The sequence below is a fragment of the Balaenoptera physalus genome (assembly GCF_965194825.1).
Source record: "Balaenoptera physalus genome assembly, chromosome: 7".
In the NCBI taxonomy this organism is placed as follows: Eukaryota; Metazoa; Chordata; class Mammalia; order Artiodactyla; family Balaenopteridae; genus Balaenoptera; species Balaenoptera physalus.
Genome location: NC_138886.1, coordinates 68,290,410 through 68,311,282, shown reverse-complemented (window position 1 = coordinate 68,311,282; position 20,873 = coordinate 68,290,410). Strand labels below are relative to the sequence as shown.

The following is a 20,873-nucleotide window of genomic DNA, read 5'->3' as shown; positions in this document are numbered from 1 at the left end:
CAAGAACATGGTATATCTCTCCATCTGTTTGTATTGTCTTTAATTTCTTTCATCAGGGTCTTATAGTTTTCTGCATACAGGTCTTTTGTCTCCCTAGGTAGGTTTATTCCTAGGTATTTTATTCTTTTTGTTACAATGGTGAATGGGAGTGTTTCCTTAATTTCACATTCAGATTTTTCGTCATTAGTGTATAGGAATGCAAGAGATTTCTGTGCCTTAATTTTGTATCCTGCTACTTTACCAGATTCATTGATTAGCTCTAGTAGTTTTCTGGTAGCATCTTTAGGATTCTCTAGGTATAGTATCATGTCATCTGCAAACAGTGACAGTTTTACATCTTCTTTTCCAAATTGGATTACTTTTATTTCTTTTTCTTCTCTGATTGATGTGGCTAAAACTTCCAAAACTATGTTGAATAATAGTGGTGAGAGTGGGCAACCTTGTCTTGTTCCTGATCTCAGAGGAAATGGTTTCAGGTTTTCACTATTGAGAACGATGTTAGCTGTGGGTTTGTCATATATGGCCTTTATTATGTTGAGGTAGGTTCCCTCTATTCCTAATTTCTGGAGAGTTTTTATCATAAATGCGTATTGAATTTTGTCAAAAGCTTTTTCTGCATCTATTGAGATGATCATATGATTTTTCTCCTTCAATATGTTAATATGGTGTATCACATTGATTGATTTGCTTATATTGAAGAATCCTTGCATTCCTGGGATAAACGCTACTTGATCATGGTGTATGATTCTTTTAATGTTCTGTGGGATTCTGTTTGCTAGTATTTTGTTGAGGATTTTTGCATCTATGTTCATCAGTGATACTGGCATGTAGTTTTCTTTCTTTGTGACATCTTTGTCTGGTTTCGGTATCAGGGTGATGGTGGCCTCATAGAATGAGTTTGGGAGTGTTCCTCCCTCTGGTATATTTTGGAAGAGTTTGAGAAGGATAGGTGTTAGCTCTTCTCTAAATGTTTGATAGAATTCACCTGTGAAGCCATCTGGGCCTGGGCTTTTGTTTGTTGGAAGATTTTTAATCACAGTTTCAATTTCAGTGCTTGTGATTGGTCTGTTTATATTTTCTATTTCTTCCTGGTTCAGTCTTGGAAGGTTGTGCTTTTCTAAGAATTTGTCCATTTCTTCCAGGTTGTCGATTTTACTGGCATAGAGTTGCTTGTAGTAATCTCTCATGATCGTTTGTATTTCTGCAGTGTCAGTTGTTACTTCTTATTTTTCATTTCTAATTCTATTGATTTGAGTCTTCTCCCTTTTTTTCCTGGTGAGTCTGGCTAATGGTTTATCAATTTTGTTTATCTTCTCAAAGAACCAGCTTTTAGTTTTATTGATCTTTGCTATTTTTTCCTTCATTTTTTTCCCATTTATTTCTGATCTGATCTTTATGATTTCTTTCCTTCTGCTAACTTTGGGGTTTTTTTTTTGTGCTTCTTTCTCTAATTGCTTTAGGTGTAAGGTTAGGTTGTTTATTTGAGATGTTTCTTGTTTCTTGAGGTAGGATTGTATTGCTATAAACTTCCCTCTTAGAACTGCTTTTGCTGCATCCCATAGGTTTTGGGTCGTCATGTTTTCATTGTCATTTGTTTCTAGGTATGTTTTGATTTCCTCTTTGATTTTTTTCAGTGATCTCTTGGTTATTTAGTAGCATATTGTTTAGCCTCCATGTGTTTGTAGTTTTTAGTTTTTTCCTGTAACTGATATCTAGTCTCATAATTTTGTGGTCAGAAAAGATACTTGATACAATTTCAATTTTCTTAAATTTACTGAGGTTTGATTTGTGACCCAAGATATGATCTATCCTGGAGAATGTTCCATGAGCACTTGAGAAGAAAGTGTATTCTGTTGTTTTTAGATGGAATGTCCTATAAATATCAGTTAAGTCCATCTTGTCTAATGTGTCATTTAAAGCTTGTGTTTCCTTATTTATTTTCATTTTGGATGATCTGTCCATTGGTGAAAGTGGGTTGTTAAAGTTCCCTACTATGATTGTGTTACTGTCGATTTCTCCTCTTATAGCTGTTAGCATTTGCCTTATGTATTGAGATGCTCCTATGTTGGGTGCACAAATATTTACAATTGTTATATCTTCTTCTTATATTGAGCCCTTGATCATTATGTAGTGTCCTTCTTTGTCTCTTCTCATAGTCTCTGTTTTAAAGTCTATTTTGTCTGATATGAGAACTGCTACTCCAGGTTTCTTCTGATTTCCATTTGCATGGAATATCTTTTTCCAGCTCCTCACTTTCAGTCTGTATTTGTCCCTTGGTCTGAAGTGGGTCTCTTGTAGACAGCATATATATGGGTCTTGTTTTTGTATCTGTTCAGTGAGCCTGTGTCTTTTGGTTGGAGCATTTAATCCATTTACATTTAAAGTAATTATCGAAATGTATGTTCCTGTTACCATTTTCTTAATTGTTTTGGGTTTGTTTTTATAGGTCTTTCCCTTCTCTTGTGTTTCCTGCCTAGAGAAGTTCCTTTAGCATTTGTTGTAAAGCTGGTTTGGTGGTGCTGAATTCTCTTAACTTTTGCTTGTCTGTAAAGGTTTTAATTTCTCTGTCGAATCTGAATGAGATCCTTGCTGGGTAGAGTAATCTTGGTTGTAGGTTTTTCCCTTTCATCACATTAAGTATGTCCTGCCTCTCCCTCTGGCTTGCAGAATTTCTGCTGAACGATCAGCTGTTAACCTTATAGGGATTCCCTTGTATGTTATTTGTTGCTTTTCCCCTGCTGCTTTTAATATTTTTTCTTTCTATTTAATTTTTTTTTTATAAATTAATTTTATTATTTATTTTTGGCTTCATTGGGTCTTCGTTGCTGCGCGTGGCTTTCTCTAGTTGCGGTGAGCGGGGGCTACTCTTTGTTGCGGTGCGTGGGCTTCTCTTGTTGAGGTGGCTTCTCTTGTTGCGGAGCATGGGCTCTAGGCATGCGGGCTTCAGTAGTTGTGGCTCACAGGCTCTAGAGCACAGGCTCAGTAGTTGTGGCACACAGGCTTAGTTGCTCCGTGGCATGTGGGATCTTCCTGGACCAGGGCTCGAACCTGTGTCCCCTGCATTGGCAGGCGGATTCTTAACCACTACGCCACCAGGGAAGTCCTCTATTTAATTTTTGATAGTTTTGTAATATGTGTCTTGGCATGTTTCTCCTTGGATTTATCCTGTATGGGATTCTCTGTGCTTACTGGACTTGATTGACTATTTCCTTTCCCATGTTAGGGAAGTTTTCAAGTATAATCTCTTCAAATGTTTTCTCAGACCCTTTCTTTTTCTCTTCTTCTTCTGGGACCCCTATAATTTGAATGTTAGTGCATTTAATGTTGTCCCAGAAGTCTCTGAGACTGTCCTCAATTCTTTTCATTCTTTTCTCTTTTTTTTCTGCTCTGTGGCAGTTATTTCCACTCTTTTATCTTCCAGGTCACTTATCTGTTCTTCTGCCTCAGTTATTCTGCTATTGATTCCTTCTAGAGAATCTTTAATTTCATTTGTTGTGTTGTGCATCATTTGTTTGTTTGCTCTTTCGTTCTTCTAGGTCCTTGTTAAACATTTCTTGTATTTTCTCCATTTCCAAGATTTGGATCATCTTTACTATCATTATTCTGAGTTCTTTTTCAGGTAGACTGCCTATTTCCTTTTCATTTGTTTGGTCTGGTAGGTGTTCACCTTGCTCCTTCATCTGCTGCATATTTCTCTGTCTTCTCATTTTGTTTAACTTACTGTGTTTGGGGTCTCCTTTTCTCAGGCTGCAGGTTCGTATTTCCTGTTGTTTTTGGTGGCTGTCCCCCGTGGGTGAGGTTGGTTCAGTGGCTTGTGTAGGCTTCCTGGTGGGGGGGGGGCCTGGTGCCTGTGTCCTGGTGAGTGGGGCTGGATCTTGTGTTTCTGGTGTGCAGGACCACATCCTGTGGTGTGTTTTGGGGTGTCTGTGGAATTAGTATGATTTTAGGCAGCCTCTCTGCTAATGGGTGAGGTTGTGTTCCTGTCTTGCTAGTTGTTTGGCATGGGGCATCCAGCACTGGAGCTTGCTGACCGCTGGATGGAGCTGGGTCTTAGTGTTGAGACGGAGATCTGTGGGAGAGCTCTCGCCAATTGATATTACGTGGGGCTGGGAGGTCTCTGGTGGTCCAATGTCCTGGACTCTGCTCTCCCGTGTTGAAGGTTCAGGCCTGACACCCGGCTGGAAAACCGAGACCTTTTCAGCCACACAGCTCAGAAGAAAAGGAAGGAAAAAAAGTAAGAAAAAAAAATTAAAGAAATAATAATAATATTTTAAAAAAGGAAAAAAAATAAAAAGAAGAGAGCAACCAAACCAATAAACAAATCCACCAATGATAACAAGCACTAAAAACTAAACTAAGATAAACATAAAAGTCAGAAACAAATCAGTCACAGACAGCAAACCCCAAGTGTACAGTTGCTACCAAAGTCCACCGCCTCAATTTTGGGACAATTCGTTGTCTATTAAGGTATTCCACAGATGCAGGGTACATCAAGTTGATTGTGGGGATTTAATCCGCTGCTCCTGAGGCTGCTGGGAGAGATTTCCCTTTCTCTTCTTTGTTTGCACAGCTCCTGGGGTTCAGCTTTTGTTTTGGCCCCGCCTCTGCGTGTAGGTCGCCCTCAGGCATCTGTCCCCCGTCCAGACAGGAGAGGGTTAAAGCAGCAGCTGATTAGGGCTCTCTTGCTTTCTCTGGGGGGGGAGGGAGGGAGGGGTCTGGAACGCAGGGTGAGACTGCGGCAGCAGAGGCCGGCGTGACATTGCAACAACCTGAGGCGCACTGTGTGTTCTCCTGGGGAAGTTGTCCCTGGATCTCGGGACCCTGGCAGTGGCGTGTTGCACAGCAGCAGCAGCGTTAGCGTTTCATGCCCGTCTCTGGGGTCTGAGCTGATAGCCATGGCTCACGACCATCTCTGGAGCTCACTTAGGTGGTGCTCTGCCTTCTGTGGGCACATGGGGAAGGAATCCCCTTTCCTCACGCACTGCGAAACAGGCAGGTCCAGACTTTTTCCCGGACTCGCTCCCGGCTAGCTGTGGCGCACTAGCCCCCTTCAGACATGTCTTCACACAGCTAACCCCAGTCCTCTCCCTGGGATCTGACCTCCAAAGCCCGAGCCTCAGTTCCCAGCCCCCGCCCACCCCAGTGGGTGAGCAGACAAGCCTCTCGGGCTGGTGAGTGCTGGTCGGCACCGATGATCCTCTGTGCGGGAATCTCTCCGCTTTGCCCTCCACACCCCTGTGGCTGCGTTCTCCTCCGTGGCTCTGAAGCTTCCCCCCACCACCTCCTGTGTCCGCCAGTGAAGGGGCTTCCTAGTGTGTGGAAACTTCCTCCTTCACAGCTCCCTCCCACTGGTGCAGGTCCTGTCCCTATTCTTTTGTCGCTGTTTTTTCTTTTTTTCTTTTGCCCTACCCAGGTATTGGGGAGTTTCTTGCCTTTTGGGAGGTCTGAGGTCTTCTGCCAGCGTTCAGTAGGTGTTCTGTAGGAGTTGTTTCACACGTAGATGTATTTTTGATGTATTTGTGGGGAGGAAGGTGATCTCCATGTGTTAGTCCTCTGCCGTCTTGAAGGTCCCCCCAGATTGTGTTTTTGTCATTAAGTCTTGCATGGCAGTTGCTACATATTGGCTACTCTGTTCCACAGGTCTTCTTATTCTGGGGTACCAGAGTCAAAGAGAAGCTCCTTTTGGGGACATGCTACTCTTGTGGCAGAAGGCAAACAGCAGAACCTTTTTTTTCTTTTCCTTTGTGCATCATCTAGTTTCACTTGCTCATAGGGTGCCAAATGCAGAGGCCTCTCACCCGACCCTTCAGAGTCCCTCCTGCCCTGTGCATTGTTATTGTTATGTTGTGGAGACTCTGGATTAAAAAAATTTTTTTTTATTGGAGTATAGTTGGTTTACACTGTTGTGTTAGTTTCTGCTGTACAGCAAAGTGAATCAGTTATACATATACATATATCCACTGTTTTTTCGATTCTTTTACCATAGAGGGCGTTACAGAGTATTGAACAGAGTTCCCTGTGCTATAAAGTAGGTCCTTATTAGTTATCTGTTTTATATATGGTAGTGTGTATATGTCAACTCCAGTCTCCTAATTTATCCCTCCCCCGTTCCCCCTTGGTAACCATAAGATTGTTTTCTATGTCTGTGACTCTATTTCTGTTTTATAAATAAGTTCATTTGTACCATTTTTTTTTTAGATTCCACATATAAGCACTATCATATGATATTTGTCTTTCTCTGTCTGACTTTCTTCACTATAACAATTTCCTAAGTCCATCCATGTTGCTGCAGATGGCATTAATTCATTTTTATGGCTGAGTAATATTGCATTGTATATATGTACCACATCTTCTTCATCCATGCCTCTGTTGTTGGACACTTAGGTTGCTTCCATGTCGTGGCTATTGTAAATAGTGCTGCAATGAACATTGGAGTGCATGTAGAGTCTGGATTTTTTTTACATTCCTCTGTAGAGTGTGTTTTTTAAAGCAGATTGTAAGTTGATTGGACTCAAAATGGAAACTTGGTGTTTTGGGTGCAATTCTAATCTCAGTTCAGTTCTTTATCTTTAGCACAATTGTTTGAAGTCTGTCCCACGCAAGTGAGGTCAGCCAGAGATTTGGGCCCAATTTATAAACAGAATTTGAGCCGTCCTGTCTCTGGTCTCCCCTTCTCAGGATTCCTTCCTCACTTTCCAGCATCTGTGGTTGCCTCAAACTTCATCCTCTGGTTCTTCAGTCAAGAAGGATGGAAGGTTGTCTATTCACATTTTAGCTGCCTTGCCTGGCACAGATTGGAGCCTGCCTTCAGACTGGAAGCACTGAAAAAAAAAAAAAAAAGGAAGCTTAACACGGAGACTCACCCAGTACCATTCGCTTCTTCCCCCTGTTGGTTCTGCTCCAGAATTTGCCTATCTCTGTTGCTCTTTAGTGCTCACAGCTAGTTGTTTTCATATTTTGTCCAGAGTTTGTATGAAGCAATGACAGATTTTATCCTCAGCTTTAGTGGGGTTTGAGGAGATGAGAGAGTAGAGGAGTAGACAGATACAGTCATCCCTCCATATCTGTGGGTTCCACATCTGTGCATTGAAAATATCTTTAAAAATTCCGGAAAGTTCCCTGAGGCTAAAGTTGAATTTTCCATGCGCTAGCAGCTATTTACATAACATTTACATTGCGCTGGGTATTGTAAGTAATCTAGAGATGATTTAAAGTATACAACAGGATGTGCACAGGGTATATGCAAATACTACACCATTTTATGTAAGGGACTTGAGTATCCAGAGATTTTGGTATCTATGGGGGGTCCTGGAAGCAATCCTCCACGGATACTGGATACTGAGGGATGTCCGTACTGGAGGTGTATTCTTGGAATCCGGTCTGTCACAGAGAAGATTAGGAGGGCTCAGTGTGTCCTTACCAGGTTAAGGGGCACGAATCAAGCCCTGTGAATCAGCCTAGGGATCTTTCTCAGTGTGCTGGAATGGCCTGCCCAACCTGCCTGCAATGACATAATGGTTTCCTTAGAGGGTTCGTGTACCCTGGGAGTTTCAGAATTACATGTGGAAGTAGTGAAATGAAATTAATGGAAAGACAAGGAGCAAAACCCCATAGAAGAGATTAAGGGGACAGATGACTTTGGAGGCCTTGGCTGAAGCAAGGAGTGAGTAGAATGAGATTTGATAGATGGTGCATGAGTAGGGGGTAAGGAAGGCCAGCCTGTATCTGTAGACAGCCCTTTCTAGGGGAGAGAAGTGGAAGGGAGAGAACTGGAGGAGAGTGAACTCCAGTGAGGGTTGTTGTTGTTTATTGTTTTCCTTTAAAAGTGGGAAAGACTGCAGCATGTTTAAATACTGATAGAGGGAATTCCCATGCTTTTACTGCCAAGGGCCTGGGTTCATTCCCTGGTCGGGGAACTAAGATCCCACAAGCTGCGTGGCTTGGCCAAAAAAACAAAAAAAAAACCCCCCAAAACTGACAGAAAGCAGCCAGTAGGAGGAAAAGGTGAAACCACTGACGGGTTCCACAGAAGGGGTCCTTGAGAAAGGGAGGAGATTTAGGGCAGGGGTGAAGGGAGTGGCTTTGGGCCAAGAGGAGGAACTCTTTTTTTTTTTTTAGTTTACATATAGTTGATGTACAATATTATATAGGTTACAGGTGTACAATATAGTGATTCACAATTTTTAAAGATTATACTCCATTTATAGTTATTATAAAGTATTGGCTATATTCCCTGTATTGTACAATGTATACCTGTAGCTTTAAAAATTTTTTTTTTATTAATTTTTATTGGAGTATAGTTGCTTTACAATGTTGTGTGAGTTTCTACTGTATATCCTTGTAGCTTTTTATGCATAATATTGATAGTTTATACCTCTTAATCCCCTGCCGGTATATTGCCCCTCTCTCTTTCCCTCTCCCCACTGGTAACTGATGATTTGTTCTCTATATCTGTGAGTCTGCTTCTTTTCAGTTGTATTCACTAGTTTGTTGTATTTTTTAGATTCCACTTCCACATGTAAGTGATATCATACAGTATTTGTCTTTCTCTGTCTTATTTCACTTAGAATAATAGCCTCCAAATCCATCCATGTTGTTGAAAATGGCAAAATTTTATTCTGTTTTATGTCTGGGTAGTATTCCATTGTATATATATATGTACCACATCTTCTTTATCCATTCATCTGTTAATGGACACTTAGGTTGCTTCCATATCGTGGCAATTGTAAATACTGCTGCTATGAACATTGATGTGCATGTATCTTTTCGAATTCGTGTTTTTATTTCTTTCAAATATATACCCAGGAGTGGAATTGCTGGGTCATATGGTAGTTCTATTTTTAGTTTTTTGAGAAACCTACATACTGTTTTCTACAGTGGCTGTACCAATTTACATTCCCACCAACAGTGTACAAGGGTTCCCTTTTTTCCGCATCCTCTCCGACATTTGTTACTTGTGTTCTGTTTGATGATAGTCATTCTGACAGGTGTGACGTGATATTTCATTGTGGTTTGGATTTGCATTTCCCTGATCATTAGCAGTTTTGAGCATCTCTTTGTGTGCCTGTTGGCCATCTGAATGTCTTCTTTGGAAAAATGTCTATTCAGGTCTTCTGCCCATTTTTTAATCAGGCTTTTTGGGTTTTTTTTTGATGTTATATGAGCTGTTTATATATGTTGGATATTAACCCCCCTTACTGCTCATATCATTTGAAAATATTTTCTCCCATTTCATAGGTTATCTTTTTGTTTTGTCGGTGGTTTCCTTTGCTGTGTAAAAGTTTTTAAGTTTAATTAGGTCCCGTGTGTTTATTTTTGTTTTTATTTCCTTTGCTTTAGGAGACAGATCCAAAAAAAATATTGCTACGATTTTTATCAAAGAGTATTCTGCCTATGTTTCTTTCTAAGAGTTTTATGGTTTCTGGTCTTATATTTAGGTCTTTAATCCATTTTGAGTTTATTTTTGTATATGGTGTTAGAGAATGTTCTAACTTCATTCTTTTACATGTAGCTGTCCAGTTTTCCCAGCACCACTTATTGAAGAGACTGTCTTTTCTTTATTGTATATCCTGGCCTCCTTTGTTGTAGATTAATTGATCGTAAGTTCATGGGTTAATTTCCAGGCAGGAGCTCTTCTTAAAATGGATTCCATTTAATATGATGAACTATCTGGGCATACTCACAAATTCTGAAGTTTGCGTAGATAAACGTTAAAAATAGATTAAAAAAAAAGTATTGCGTATCCTCTTTATCATGATGAAAATATCCTTTTCCTTCTTCCAGGCTCATGACCCTAGTTAGCTGTTACGTTACAGTTTCTTTCCTTTTGCCAGACTCTTGTCAAATGCCTTTCTTTAATTTTGCCTAATGATGGGAAGTCAAATTGTTATGGCTTCCCAGCAGGTTCTCTTTAACCTTTACTTAACTCAGAGTTTAACTCGGGGCTTTCCATACTAGATAACTTTTATGGCTATGCACCTAAAAGAAACTTAACATCTTTGACCAATTTTTTTTTTGGTTCATAGTCAGAATGGGCACAGGGACTAGGAAATGTACCACAGGAAGAGAAGGGAGTGTTCTTAAACAAAAAAAAAGCTACTAAATTTGAGCAATTTCTGGGAAGGATAAAATATTTTTCTTTTACGTGAGCTTAAAGGCTGTAAGATTATGTGAGGTTGGGGACCTGCAGTTATGTTGTGGTTAATGATAGGTTTCAGTGAATGTTCTGAACATAAAAACATAATGAGAAAACACATAAATTCTGATTAAATTCACCCTTAAGCCACAGTAAATAATCTTGGGTGGAAGAGAAATGAATTAAACTTTAAACTTCTTTCCTCTCTTCAGAGGTAGATCACTAGCTCAGTAAATTCAACCCATAAATGTACTTTCATTACAATAACTTAAATTTTTTGTCAGAGAAGGAGATTCAGTTAACAATTTCATTCCCTGAATGTGGTAAGTAAGGATTTTGCTGCATCACATTTTGCTTTTGAGAAACCAGCTTCAGGAAAGTCCATGAATTGGTGAGTTTGGTTGTGGGCATTTATCTGTTCTTTTCTTGTAGCAGCAGGAAATGGGGGCATTAAGTACATTTTAGTTGCCAGAGAGCTTGGCAGGCCTTGTAGGAAGGTTCTTGCAGTATCTCTCGGGGGAAGTTGGTTCCCTCAGTAGAAGTAACAGCAGAAGAGAACGTTGTGGCCTGTGTGCAGGGTTCCAGGGTGCGACAGGGCCATGACAGGAAAGCGCTCCTGGCTGCTCTGGGCTTCGGAGGGCTCCACGGGGCAGCTTGGGCATTCAGCTTTGGTTCTCAGTGCCTGCCCTTGGTATCCCCTGGTACCTCCTTTGTTGGAAGCAAAGAGGGCTGAACCCTTGGGTAGCCGTCAGTGAAGACAAGTTTGTATGGAGCTGTGTGGTCTCAGGCTGCTTCCAACCCCACTCCGCCCCTTTGGGGAGTGAGGAGAGCCACCTCCCCCCAGGAGCCCTTCCCTGAGAACAGAGACTTTCTGACGAAAGCCACTTTGCAGCCAGGGTTTTCTGGGCATTTCCATTTCTCTCTGAAGCCTAGGGCCTGACGCTTCTAGTTCCCTGCTGCAGTTGGTTTAGCACTGAACAGATGCCAGCGTGAGGTACTTGCACACTAAGAAGGGTAGGAGCGTGGAGTCGATTCTTGGGTTCTTGTTTAGCCCATTCCCCCCATCAACCCCGACTTACACAGTCAGCTTCCGGCCGCCTCAGGTCACTCGGCTTCCTCTTGCTCTTTGCCAACATGGGGCCCCCGAGAAGGCAGCCCAGGCTGCAGGTCCGGTAACTGCTGCTGAGATGTATTTTTAAACCTACCCAGAGGGTATTACAGGGAGTTCAACCGAAGCATCTCCTATTTCCCCCTTTGAGCCCTAGAGAGACTAATTCTCCGGCTTCCTAACTCCCTCCTCCCATCCCAGCAAGCATTTTCAGGCCCCGGTTTGGGTTTATCGACAACCATGTGTATAATTCATGCAAGACAGGTTACAGTGGAGCGTGTCACCTCTGCTAGTCAAGCATGGCTCGGTAATGCTGCTCCGCATTTTGGCCAGGAAGTAGGTTTTATTGGTGTTCGGGCCTGATGTCTTCCTGTCCGGAAGCCTTCCCCTTCCCTTGGTGAGGTTGTTTTGGCAAGCACCATCAGGGAAAACCTACCTTCCTCTTGTCCAGTTGGATAAATGGGTTTCAGGCAAAAACCGGTCATTGTGTAAAGCAGAAGTTCTCGGAGGATGGGGGGAATGTTAGCTGAAGAGGGTTTGCCCTGGGCAGTGGGAGGCGGAGACAGCCCCGGTAGGCAGTGGGTGCCCAGGCTGAGCCCTGGTGCTGCAGGGTGCTTCGTGGTGGTGGTGCAGTAGCATCTTGGCCTTTTTAGAACTGTGGGATGCTTTGGGAAGAGAGCGCTTCCTAAACTCTTTAGTAAAGGGTGTCATGCTTTTCCTATGCCATTGTTTTCATATATCCTGAAATAATGGGGGTGCTGATGCCAGAGAGCTGAGAAGTGAAAGGTTCATTGCCTCCATTTATTGGCCTTTTCTACTGGGTTTTCTGTGAGATCGAATAGAGGCAGGAGATAAATCTTAGCAGGAGCTATTGGGAGCACAGAGAAGGAGGTGGTGGGACCTGAAAAATAGAAGTTAGCTCCACAGTGAACAGGTTGGGGGAGGGAGGTGGAGAGAGCAGGCACAGGGGAGACCTTCCCAGGGGTCCAGGGTGGCTGAGGTGGAATGTGCGTAGGGAGTGGGAGAGAGAGGGGGCAGCTGTGGCTGGGGAGGAGGCCGAGGCAGGTCCAGGAAGGCTTGCATACTATGCTGGAAAGTTGGGTTTTAACTGGAAGATTTTTAAGCTGAGGAGTGAAAGGGTGCGATTTTGGTTTTAGAGAGTTGATTTTGACCTCACTATGAGGATAGAAGTAGGAGAGGCGGGAACGATGCAGGAAGCCCGGGGGATGGGTTATCACATGACCCACATGAGAAATGGTCAGGGTCTGAACTGAGGGGGAGAGACACACCGGTGAGCTGGTGAGGCGGGCACACCTGGTGAACGACTGGACCGTGAAGGCGTCTGACTTGAGAGAGGAGTGAATGGCGGTATCTCTCTCGAAAGTGGGAAACAGGAGGAAGAGCGATTAAGGGGTAGAGGAGAGGATGACTTCTCAGCAAGCATTTGTAGAACTGGGTTGAATGGAAACCATGAGCCTTATTCCAAGGCAAGGGCCCCCAAGGTGTGTGCTTATTTTCCTTACAGGAGAGATTTTGGGCCTCACAAGGTGTTACCGGTGAAGATCCACCAGCCCGACCCGTTTGTCCCAAGTGGAGAGAATATGGATCTGCTCACGTCGTATAAACAAGATTACAACCCGTACCCTGTCAGTCGAGTGGACCCGATCAAACCTCGGGACAGTAAATATCCATGCGGGGACAAGATGGAGTGTCTGCCCACTTATAAAGGTGGGAGAGTGCTTGAGGGGCAGGTTGGGGGAAGGATGGGCTGAGCCTGAGTGCTGGCCGGGAAATGGGTTTTATACACACACCCCCTCAGCGCAGAGGTCGGGCAGAGTACTTTTTTTTTTTTAAACATCTTTATTGGAGTATAATTGCTTTACAATGTTGTGTTAGTTTCTGCTGTATAACAAAGTGAATCAGCTATATGTATACATATATCCCCACATCCCCTCCCTCTTGCGTCTCCCTCCCACCCTCCCTATCCCACCCCTCTAGGTGGTCACAAAGCACCGAGCTGATCTCCCTGTGCTATGCGGCTGCTTCCCACTAGCTATCTGTTTTACGTTTGGTAGTGTATATATGTCCATGCCACTCTCTCACTTCATCCCAGCTTACCCTTCCCCCTCCCCGTGTCCTCAAGTCCATTCTCTATGTCTGCATCTTTATTCCTGTCCTGCCCCTAGGTTCTTCAGAACCGTCTTTTTTTTTTTAGATTCCATATACATATGTTAGCATATGGTGTTTGTTTTTCCCTTTCTGACTGACTTCACTCTGTATGACAGACTCTAGGTCCATCCACCTCACTACAAATAACTCAATTTCGTTTCTATTTATGGCTGAGTAATATTCCATTGTATATATGTGCCACATCTTCTTTATGCATTCATCTGTCGATGGACACTTAGGTTGCTTCCATGTCCTGGCTATTGTAAATAGTGCTGGGCAGAGTACTTTTTGTAGCCAAATCTGGCCTGCAGCCTGTTTCTGTACAGCTAGGGAGCTAAGAATGCTTTTTAAATTTTTGAATGCTTAAAAAAAAGACTATTACTTTAGAACATGTGGATAGTAAGTGAAATTCAAAGTTCAGTATCATGACTGTGTTTTGCTGGAACACAGCCACACCCATTTGGTTTCTCTGTTATCTATGGCTACGTTTGTGCTACAGCAGCAAAGCTGAGGAGCTGAGACAGAGACCATATGGCATGCGAGGTCTAACACATTTAATATCTGGCTGCTTACAGAAAATACCTGCCAACCCCTGCCTCAGCTTGCTGTTCCCATCCTATATGAGGGAAGCATTTCAAGTTTAAGCTTAGTTGGGTTCCACCACTGACTGATTGATTGGTTCATTAAAAAAATTATGAAAAAGTAACATACAGAAAAAATGTACAAATACATAATGATACAGACCAGTGAATTTTAAGTAAATACACGTGGAAACAGGAGGCAGATCAAGACATATAGCATTGATACTCCCTTCCAGTTACCATTTCCACCCAGAATAGAACCATTATGCTGACTTTTAACTTCATAAATTAGTTTTGCCAGTTTTGAACTTCATTTTAATGGGACGACTGCGTTCTTCATTGAGCACCTCCTGCATTCCAGGCATGGTATTGGGAACTGTGCAGGAAGCGTAACGACCTGCCCTTGACTTCATGGTCTAGTAGGAGAGAGAGGGTTTGGAGTGGCGGGTGTGGTAGCGCAGGCAGCGTGTCGCTCACTCCGTGGAGCACGAGATGCAGGGCCCAGACCTTGGGGATGGAGGCCTGCTTTGTGACCATTATCTTTGTTGCTTACGATGCACGTGGCTGCCTTAAAAGTATGTGCTAAACTGTTCCTGTCACATGTCTGTGGGTGTCTATGTGATTGTGATGATAATGGCTTTTACTTAGCCATGCCAAACACTTAGCCAAGGGGAGGTGGGGAGGCTTGAGGGGGTGTAGGAATCTTCCTGAAGCCCTTCCAGGAGCTCTAAATCTATTATTCTTGAAGATTCTGCATATCGCTGAGCTTCTCTGCTTTTTCTTTCTTTGTGTGTGTGTGTGTGTGTGTGTGTGTGTGTGCGTGTGCGTGTGCGTGTGCGCGCGTGCGTCCTTTTACTTTCTTACCTTCAGTGTCGTCCTCTTCCACGCTTCTGTAGCCGCCTTCTGCCAAGCCATATTCTGGATATTGTCATACCCCTACATGGCTCCACCTTCGCGCCCTCCACTGTCGGTTCCTTCTGGCTTGCTCCCCTATTTATGCCCACCTTGGCAGTCCTTGGCTTTACTGGGATCTCCAGCCCACTGATGCCTCAACCTTCCTTCTCAGCGTCAGCCCCACCTGTGCCTGTCATCATACAGCCTATTCCACGTTATATCACTGCAGCCCGTCTCTTACTCCCTCTCTCTTCTGTCCTGCGGTTGCTTCCTCCTAGCAGCAACCAAACCCTTTCTTCTCCATGTCTACACCTGGACATGGGCCTGAGCACCACTCCGACCTTGTCAGCTCATCTCCATTATCCACAGAATGGAAGCAGAGAGGGCTTTTGCAGATGGCAGTCTCACATGACCTCTGCCTAAAACTCCTTAAGTAATTATTACGGCTGTTAGGATAAAATCCCACACCTTTACCAACTCCTCCGCTTCCTTGCAGATTTGGTTCCTTCTCCCTGAGCCCCTCCGCTCCGGCCACAGGAACTTCTTTCAGTTCCTTTGCTCCATTTCTTTTCTGTCTCAGGGCATTTTGCACTGCTCTTCCCTCTTTAGAGAGCTGTCCTCCTGTCTCCGGTCCAGCATCATCCTTCAGCGAGTGGCGGAAGGTTCACACCTTGAGAGGGAGTCCCAGACCTTCCCCTTGCCAGACCAAACACACCCTGTTAGGTGCTCTAAGAGTGTCTTGTACTCCCTTGTTTTGTAATTCATTTTGTAATTTTGTTTAACGTTTGTCTCCTTGGCTAGACTGCAAGCTCCTGGAGGGCAGGGATCTTTTTCTTTGCCCGTTACCCTCAACAAAGCAGGCACCATAGCAGATGTTTTACTAAGGGGTCAGCACAACCAGGCGTGTGGTGGGGTGGCACTCAGGCCTCTGCAGGGCTCGTTTGTCTCCCTTTTCATCCAGTGTTTACAGGAGGGCCAAAAATGGACACTGGGCAGCAGGAAAAAACAAAGCTGGAGTGAGCACTTACCTTCACCAGGGGAGGGGGCAGGGACTTGGTAGGGCTCATCCAACTACATCCTCTACTTTCTACATCCTCCCTATGGGCTGCCTGGATTTACAAATCTTGGAATAGTTAGAGAGTCTTCAGAACAACTGCCTGCTCAGCTCAGTTTTCCTTCCCCGCCTTGCCCTACGTGCAAGGAGAGGTCTAGGGGTGAGAAATGCTCCTTGCTTTCCTTAGGGGTTGGCAAGGATGGAGTAGCCTAGTGGTGTTATTTTAAGGAAAGTCCCCCCACTTCCTCCCACAGAATACTCACCCCTCAAAATCAACACACAGAAAAAAAAAAACAACAATCTAATACTTAAGTTTTAATCTCTCCTACCTCCAGCTCTCCCATATTCCTCCCCTTCTCCAAACAGTTACGTCTCAAATTGCCCTCTGCAAACCAGAGAACAATATTCCGCTGCTAAAACTGAATCATGGCTGACTTTTCCCTACTGAGAAAGTTAAGATTGAGAAAACCCTGTTTTCTTCTCTTTTATTTTTCTTAAACTTCTGGCACCTGTTAACTGCTATCTACTTACACATATTTAATGAATGTATACCAGTGAAGTAGCAACAGTACTCTTCTGAACCAGGCATGCTTAGACCCTTTGGTTTTTTTTTTTTTAATTTATTTTTGTCTGCGTTGGGTCTTGGTTGCCGTGTGTGGGCTTTCTCTAGTTGAGGCGAGCGGGGGCTACTCTTTGCTGGGGTGCACGGGATTCTCATTGCGGTGGTTTCTCTTGTGGCGGAGCACAGGCTCTAGGTGCGCGGGCTTCAGTAGTTGCAGCATGTGGGCTCAGTAGTTGCGGCATGCAGGCTCAGTAGTTGTGGTGCATGGGCTTAGTTGCTCTGCAGCATGTGGGATCTTCCTGGCCCAGTGATTGAACTCGTGTCCCCTTCATTGGCAGGCAGATTCTTTTTTTTAAAAAATTTTTGGCTGTGTTGGGTCTTTGTTGCTGCACATGGGCTTTCTCTAGTTGCGGCGAGTGCGGGCTACTCTTCGTTGCAGTGTGTGGGCTTCTCATTGCGGTGGCTTCTCTTGTCGTGGAGCACGGGCTCTAGGCGTGTGGGCTTCAGTAGTTGTGGTGCACGAGATCCAGTAATTGTGGCTTGCTGGCTCTAGAGCACAGGCTCAGTAGTTGTGGCACACAGGCTTAGTTGCTCCATGGCATGTGGGATCTTCCCTGACCAGGGATCAAACCCGTGTCCCCTGCATTGGCAGGCAGATTCTTAACCACGGTACCACCAGGGAAGTCCCGACCCTTTGGTTTTATTCTGGCTACATATGTACTTGAGGGTGGATTTCATAGTTCTCCTCTGAAATTCAGGTTTAAAAAGAAACAAATCAGTTTGTAGTCAAAGAAAACATATCTGTCATTAGAATTCACCTATAGGTGTCAGTTTGCGACCTATGTGTCTTACTAGTTTTTTGAATAATACTTGCCATATCATATAATCTCAGTGGTTTATTTTTTCCATTACTCGTCTGTGATATAGTGGCTTCCAAAACTTGGTCTTGAATGCCAAACATGTACTCACAGTTTTTAGCACCGGAGATGCAGCAACAAAGATGTGTTTAGTGAGGGAATAAATGAACGAATTGTTCTGGATCACTGTTTACAAGGGCTCCAGGTGACACCGTTTGGCATTAGATTTGCACAAATCCCCACCAGGTCTGTTACTCTGTGGATGCAGGCCAAGAGCAGGAGTGAAGGTTAGAGAAGACCCATGACATTTACTCTGCCCTTTGGTTGGTCCTGCACAACCTCATGCATCTTCGAGGGTCCACATCCTTGCCTTATCTCTTGGTTTATCACTCATTTGATGACTTGTTTCTCTTGTGGAAAAAAAGAAATCAAAGACCAAGGTCATTAAATATATGTATTTCAATGGGTGCATCTATATTATGTCTATATGCTCTGCTTACTATCGTTCCATAGGAAAAATATTCAAAGTTTTCTCTTACTACTCTTATGGCCAGCGCCTTCCCTGGGCTCCAGAAAACCACCTGTAATATATGCTCCAGTAGCATTTGGTTGTAATTTTGACATTTTCAAAACACTGTGCAATTGGAAAGATTGAGAGTGTAATTAGTTGATACTCAGCTTTAGGTTTAGCTAAGTTTTTTTTTTTTTTTTTTTTTTTAAAGGCACATTATTGAATGGAATCTCTTTTAAAGAGGTTCTTGCCAATTATGCACACGACACTCTGGCCCTGAAGGGCTTTTACTGGTGGCTTTTCAGGCGTGTGAATCGTTTGTCATGTGCAATTCTGAGGTTTTCAGGGTCCTGTGGAGGTTTTTTGTAATATATGCTGGGTGGAGGAAGTTAGGAGGTTAGATAATAATGTGGTTTCAACTGTATTGTTGGGTATCAGAAATCACATGAGGCAACTTTCAGTTTAGGAACCTGTTTTCTTAACACTTCATCCATCACAGAGGAGGGCCAGAAAACCCTGTCCTACCCACCGCCATGCACCTTGAGGCAGTGTGTAGGCATCTACAGGTAGATGCCCCCATTTCAGTGAGGCTTAAAGTCTGAGGGGGAAACATGTGGTTTATATTCAGCGAGATGGTTCCCTCTAAGGCCCCCTAATGCTTTCAAGATGCTGATAGAGCCATTAATGGCTCTTGGAGAAAGATTAGGTTTTCAATTAAAATGAAGCCAATTTAAAATAAATAGTTGGTAGTATTATTAGCCTAAAATAAGCTTAAGAGTGTGCCTGGGGGGTGGGTATGTCAGGCCTTACAGAGTGGTAGAGTGAGGAGCTTGACAAATTCTCTTCCCAAAAAGCAACAAAATAGTAAAAACCAACCATTTTAGGACTCTGGAAATCAACCAAAGGCATACAACAAATTGAGAACCATTTATTCAAGAAAAACTACTAAACCTTGTTATGAACAGTGGGGGTGTGTGGTGTTTTATCCTGGGGCTGCTTCCATCACCCCTCCCCCAAGTTCCATCTGTGTGGTAGTTCTGCCTGGGCAGGCTGGGCTGTGAAAACCAGACGCTCTGCTGCCAATGGGGGTTGATTGGAGTAAAGTACATACCCAGGCATTCCAATAAAAACAATAGTGATATTAATGGCAAAACAACCAGGGAAGACAACTTATGCAGTTAGTCTGAGGTTGCAGTACTACTTGAAGCAAGCAACAGTCCAGTAGAACAGTCAGAAATTTACCAAAGAGATCCAGAGAATGAGACAGACACAGAGTAGGCCTTGATAAGCTCATACATATTCCTGGTGGTCTGGAAGACTGTGCATATGGGCAAGGCAGTGTGCAGGCTCAAGAGATCAGAGAAAGGGTCTAGTTATTTACTCATCTTTCCTGGCTGAATATGATGCCTGGTGCATGTGCAGAGGAGACAAGAGACAGCCCAGCAGAAAATAAAAGCCGGGGAAGACTTGTTAACTGCCTGATCTTTGACTATGTTCTCCAACCCACACACAGATCCATTAGCAAATGGTGAAAGCCTTAGTGGCTTAAGGTGATTAAGTGTAACTTCTGGTTAATCATAGGCTGACTGCTAAACTATGCTGATAGAGGGTGGCTCTTAGGAACCTAGGCTTAAAAATAAAATCAATTAAAAAGAAAAAACTCAACAAAAACATCAGTGGCTGCACATTGCAGGGGAGATAAGACTCTGTAGAATTACTGAGACAGGTCACTAAACAAACAGCAAAAACTATTCCCAGTGGAAGATCAGAATCCAGGGTTGCTGCGGCATATTGTCCAAAGTGTTGAGTTTTTAACAAAAAATGATGAGGCATAAAAAGAAACAGGGAAGTGTGAGCCAGGAAAAAAGCAGTTAATAGAAACTATCTCTGAAGAGGCCCAGATGTTAAACCTAGCAGACAGATATTTCAAAGTAGCTATTATAAATATGTTCAAAGAACAACAGGAAACCATGCTTAAAGAAATAAAGGGAAATATAACAACAATTTCCAATCAAATAGAGAATACTATAATGGGAAATCCTAAAAATAATTGAATGAAAACTCTGCAATTGGAAGGACAATAATCAAAATAAAAAAATTCATTAGAGGTGCTTAATAGCAGATTTGAGCTGACAGAAGAAAGAATCCATGAAAATGGAGGTCTCAGTAGAGATTATCCAATCTGAAGAATGAGAAAAAATTGAGAAAAATGAACTCGGAGACTTGTGAGATACCATTAAGTGTACCAACAGACAGATAATGGGAGGCCCAGAAGAAGAAGGGGCAGAAAAATATTTAATTGTCAAAACTGTTAAATTTGATGAAAAATATTAATCTGCACATCCAAGAAGCACAATCCAAAGAGAATAAATGCAAGGAGATCCACCCCTATTCACATAACAGTCAAATTGTTGAAAGCCAAAGATTTGGAAAAAAGGAAAAGAGAAACAACTTATAACATACAAGGAAATGGCAACAATAACTAACTAACTTCTCATCAGAAACAGTGGTGTGACATACTCAAAGTACTGAAAGGAAAAAAAAAACCTGTCAACCAAGAATTCTATAACTATTAAAGATTATGCTTCACAAATGATGGGAAACTAGGTGAGAAAGTGGCATAGACATATAGACACCACCAAATGTAAAATAACTAGCTAGTGGGAAGCAGCTGCATAGCACAGGGAGATCAGCTCAGTGCTTTGTGACCACCTAGAGGGGTGGGATAGGGAGGGTGGGAGGGAGACGCAAGGGGTGGGGATATGAGGATATATGTATACATATAGCTGATTCACTTTGTTATACAGCAGAAACTAACACAACACTGTAAAGCAATTATAATCCAATGAAGATGTTAAAAAAAAAATGATGGGAAAATATATTCCCAGATAAACAAAGACTGGGTGAATTTGTAGCTCACTGACTTGCCTTACAAGAAATAATAAAGGAAGTCCTTCCGGCTAAAAGAAAATAATACTGAATGTTAACACAAATCCATGCAA

The 20,873-nt window shown here is 43.0% G+C and overlaps 1 protein-coding gene across 8 annotated transcripts in view; it reads left to right on the top strand.

Annotated features, from left to right (window-relative positions):
* The window catches only part of SAXO1 (stabilizer of axonemal microtubules 1), a 116,092-nt gene that overhangs the window by 21,102 nt on the left and 74,117 nt on the right, over nucleotides 1-20,873 (top strand). For all 8 annotated transcript variants that reach the window (XR_014265409.1, XR_014265410.1, XR_014265411.1 and 5 more), the window contains exon 2: nucleotides 12,769-12,971. Coding sequence is in view for 2 of the 8 variants with exons in the window: in XM_082468046.1 (XP_082324172.1) it covers nucleotides 12,769-12,971 (203 nt within the window). In the remaining 6 variants the exon portion in view is untranslated. The remainder of the gene's footprint in view (nucleotides 1-12,768; nucleotides 12,972-20,873) is intronic.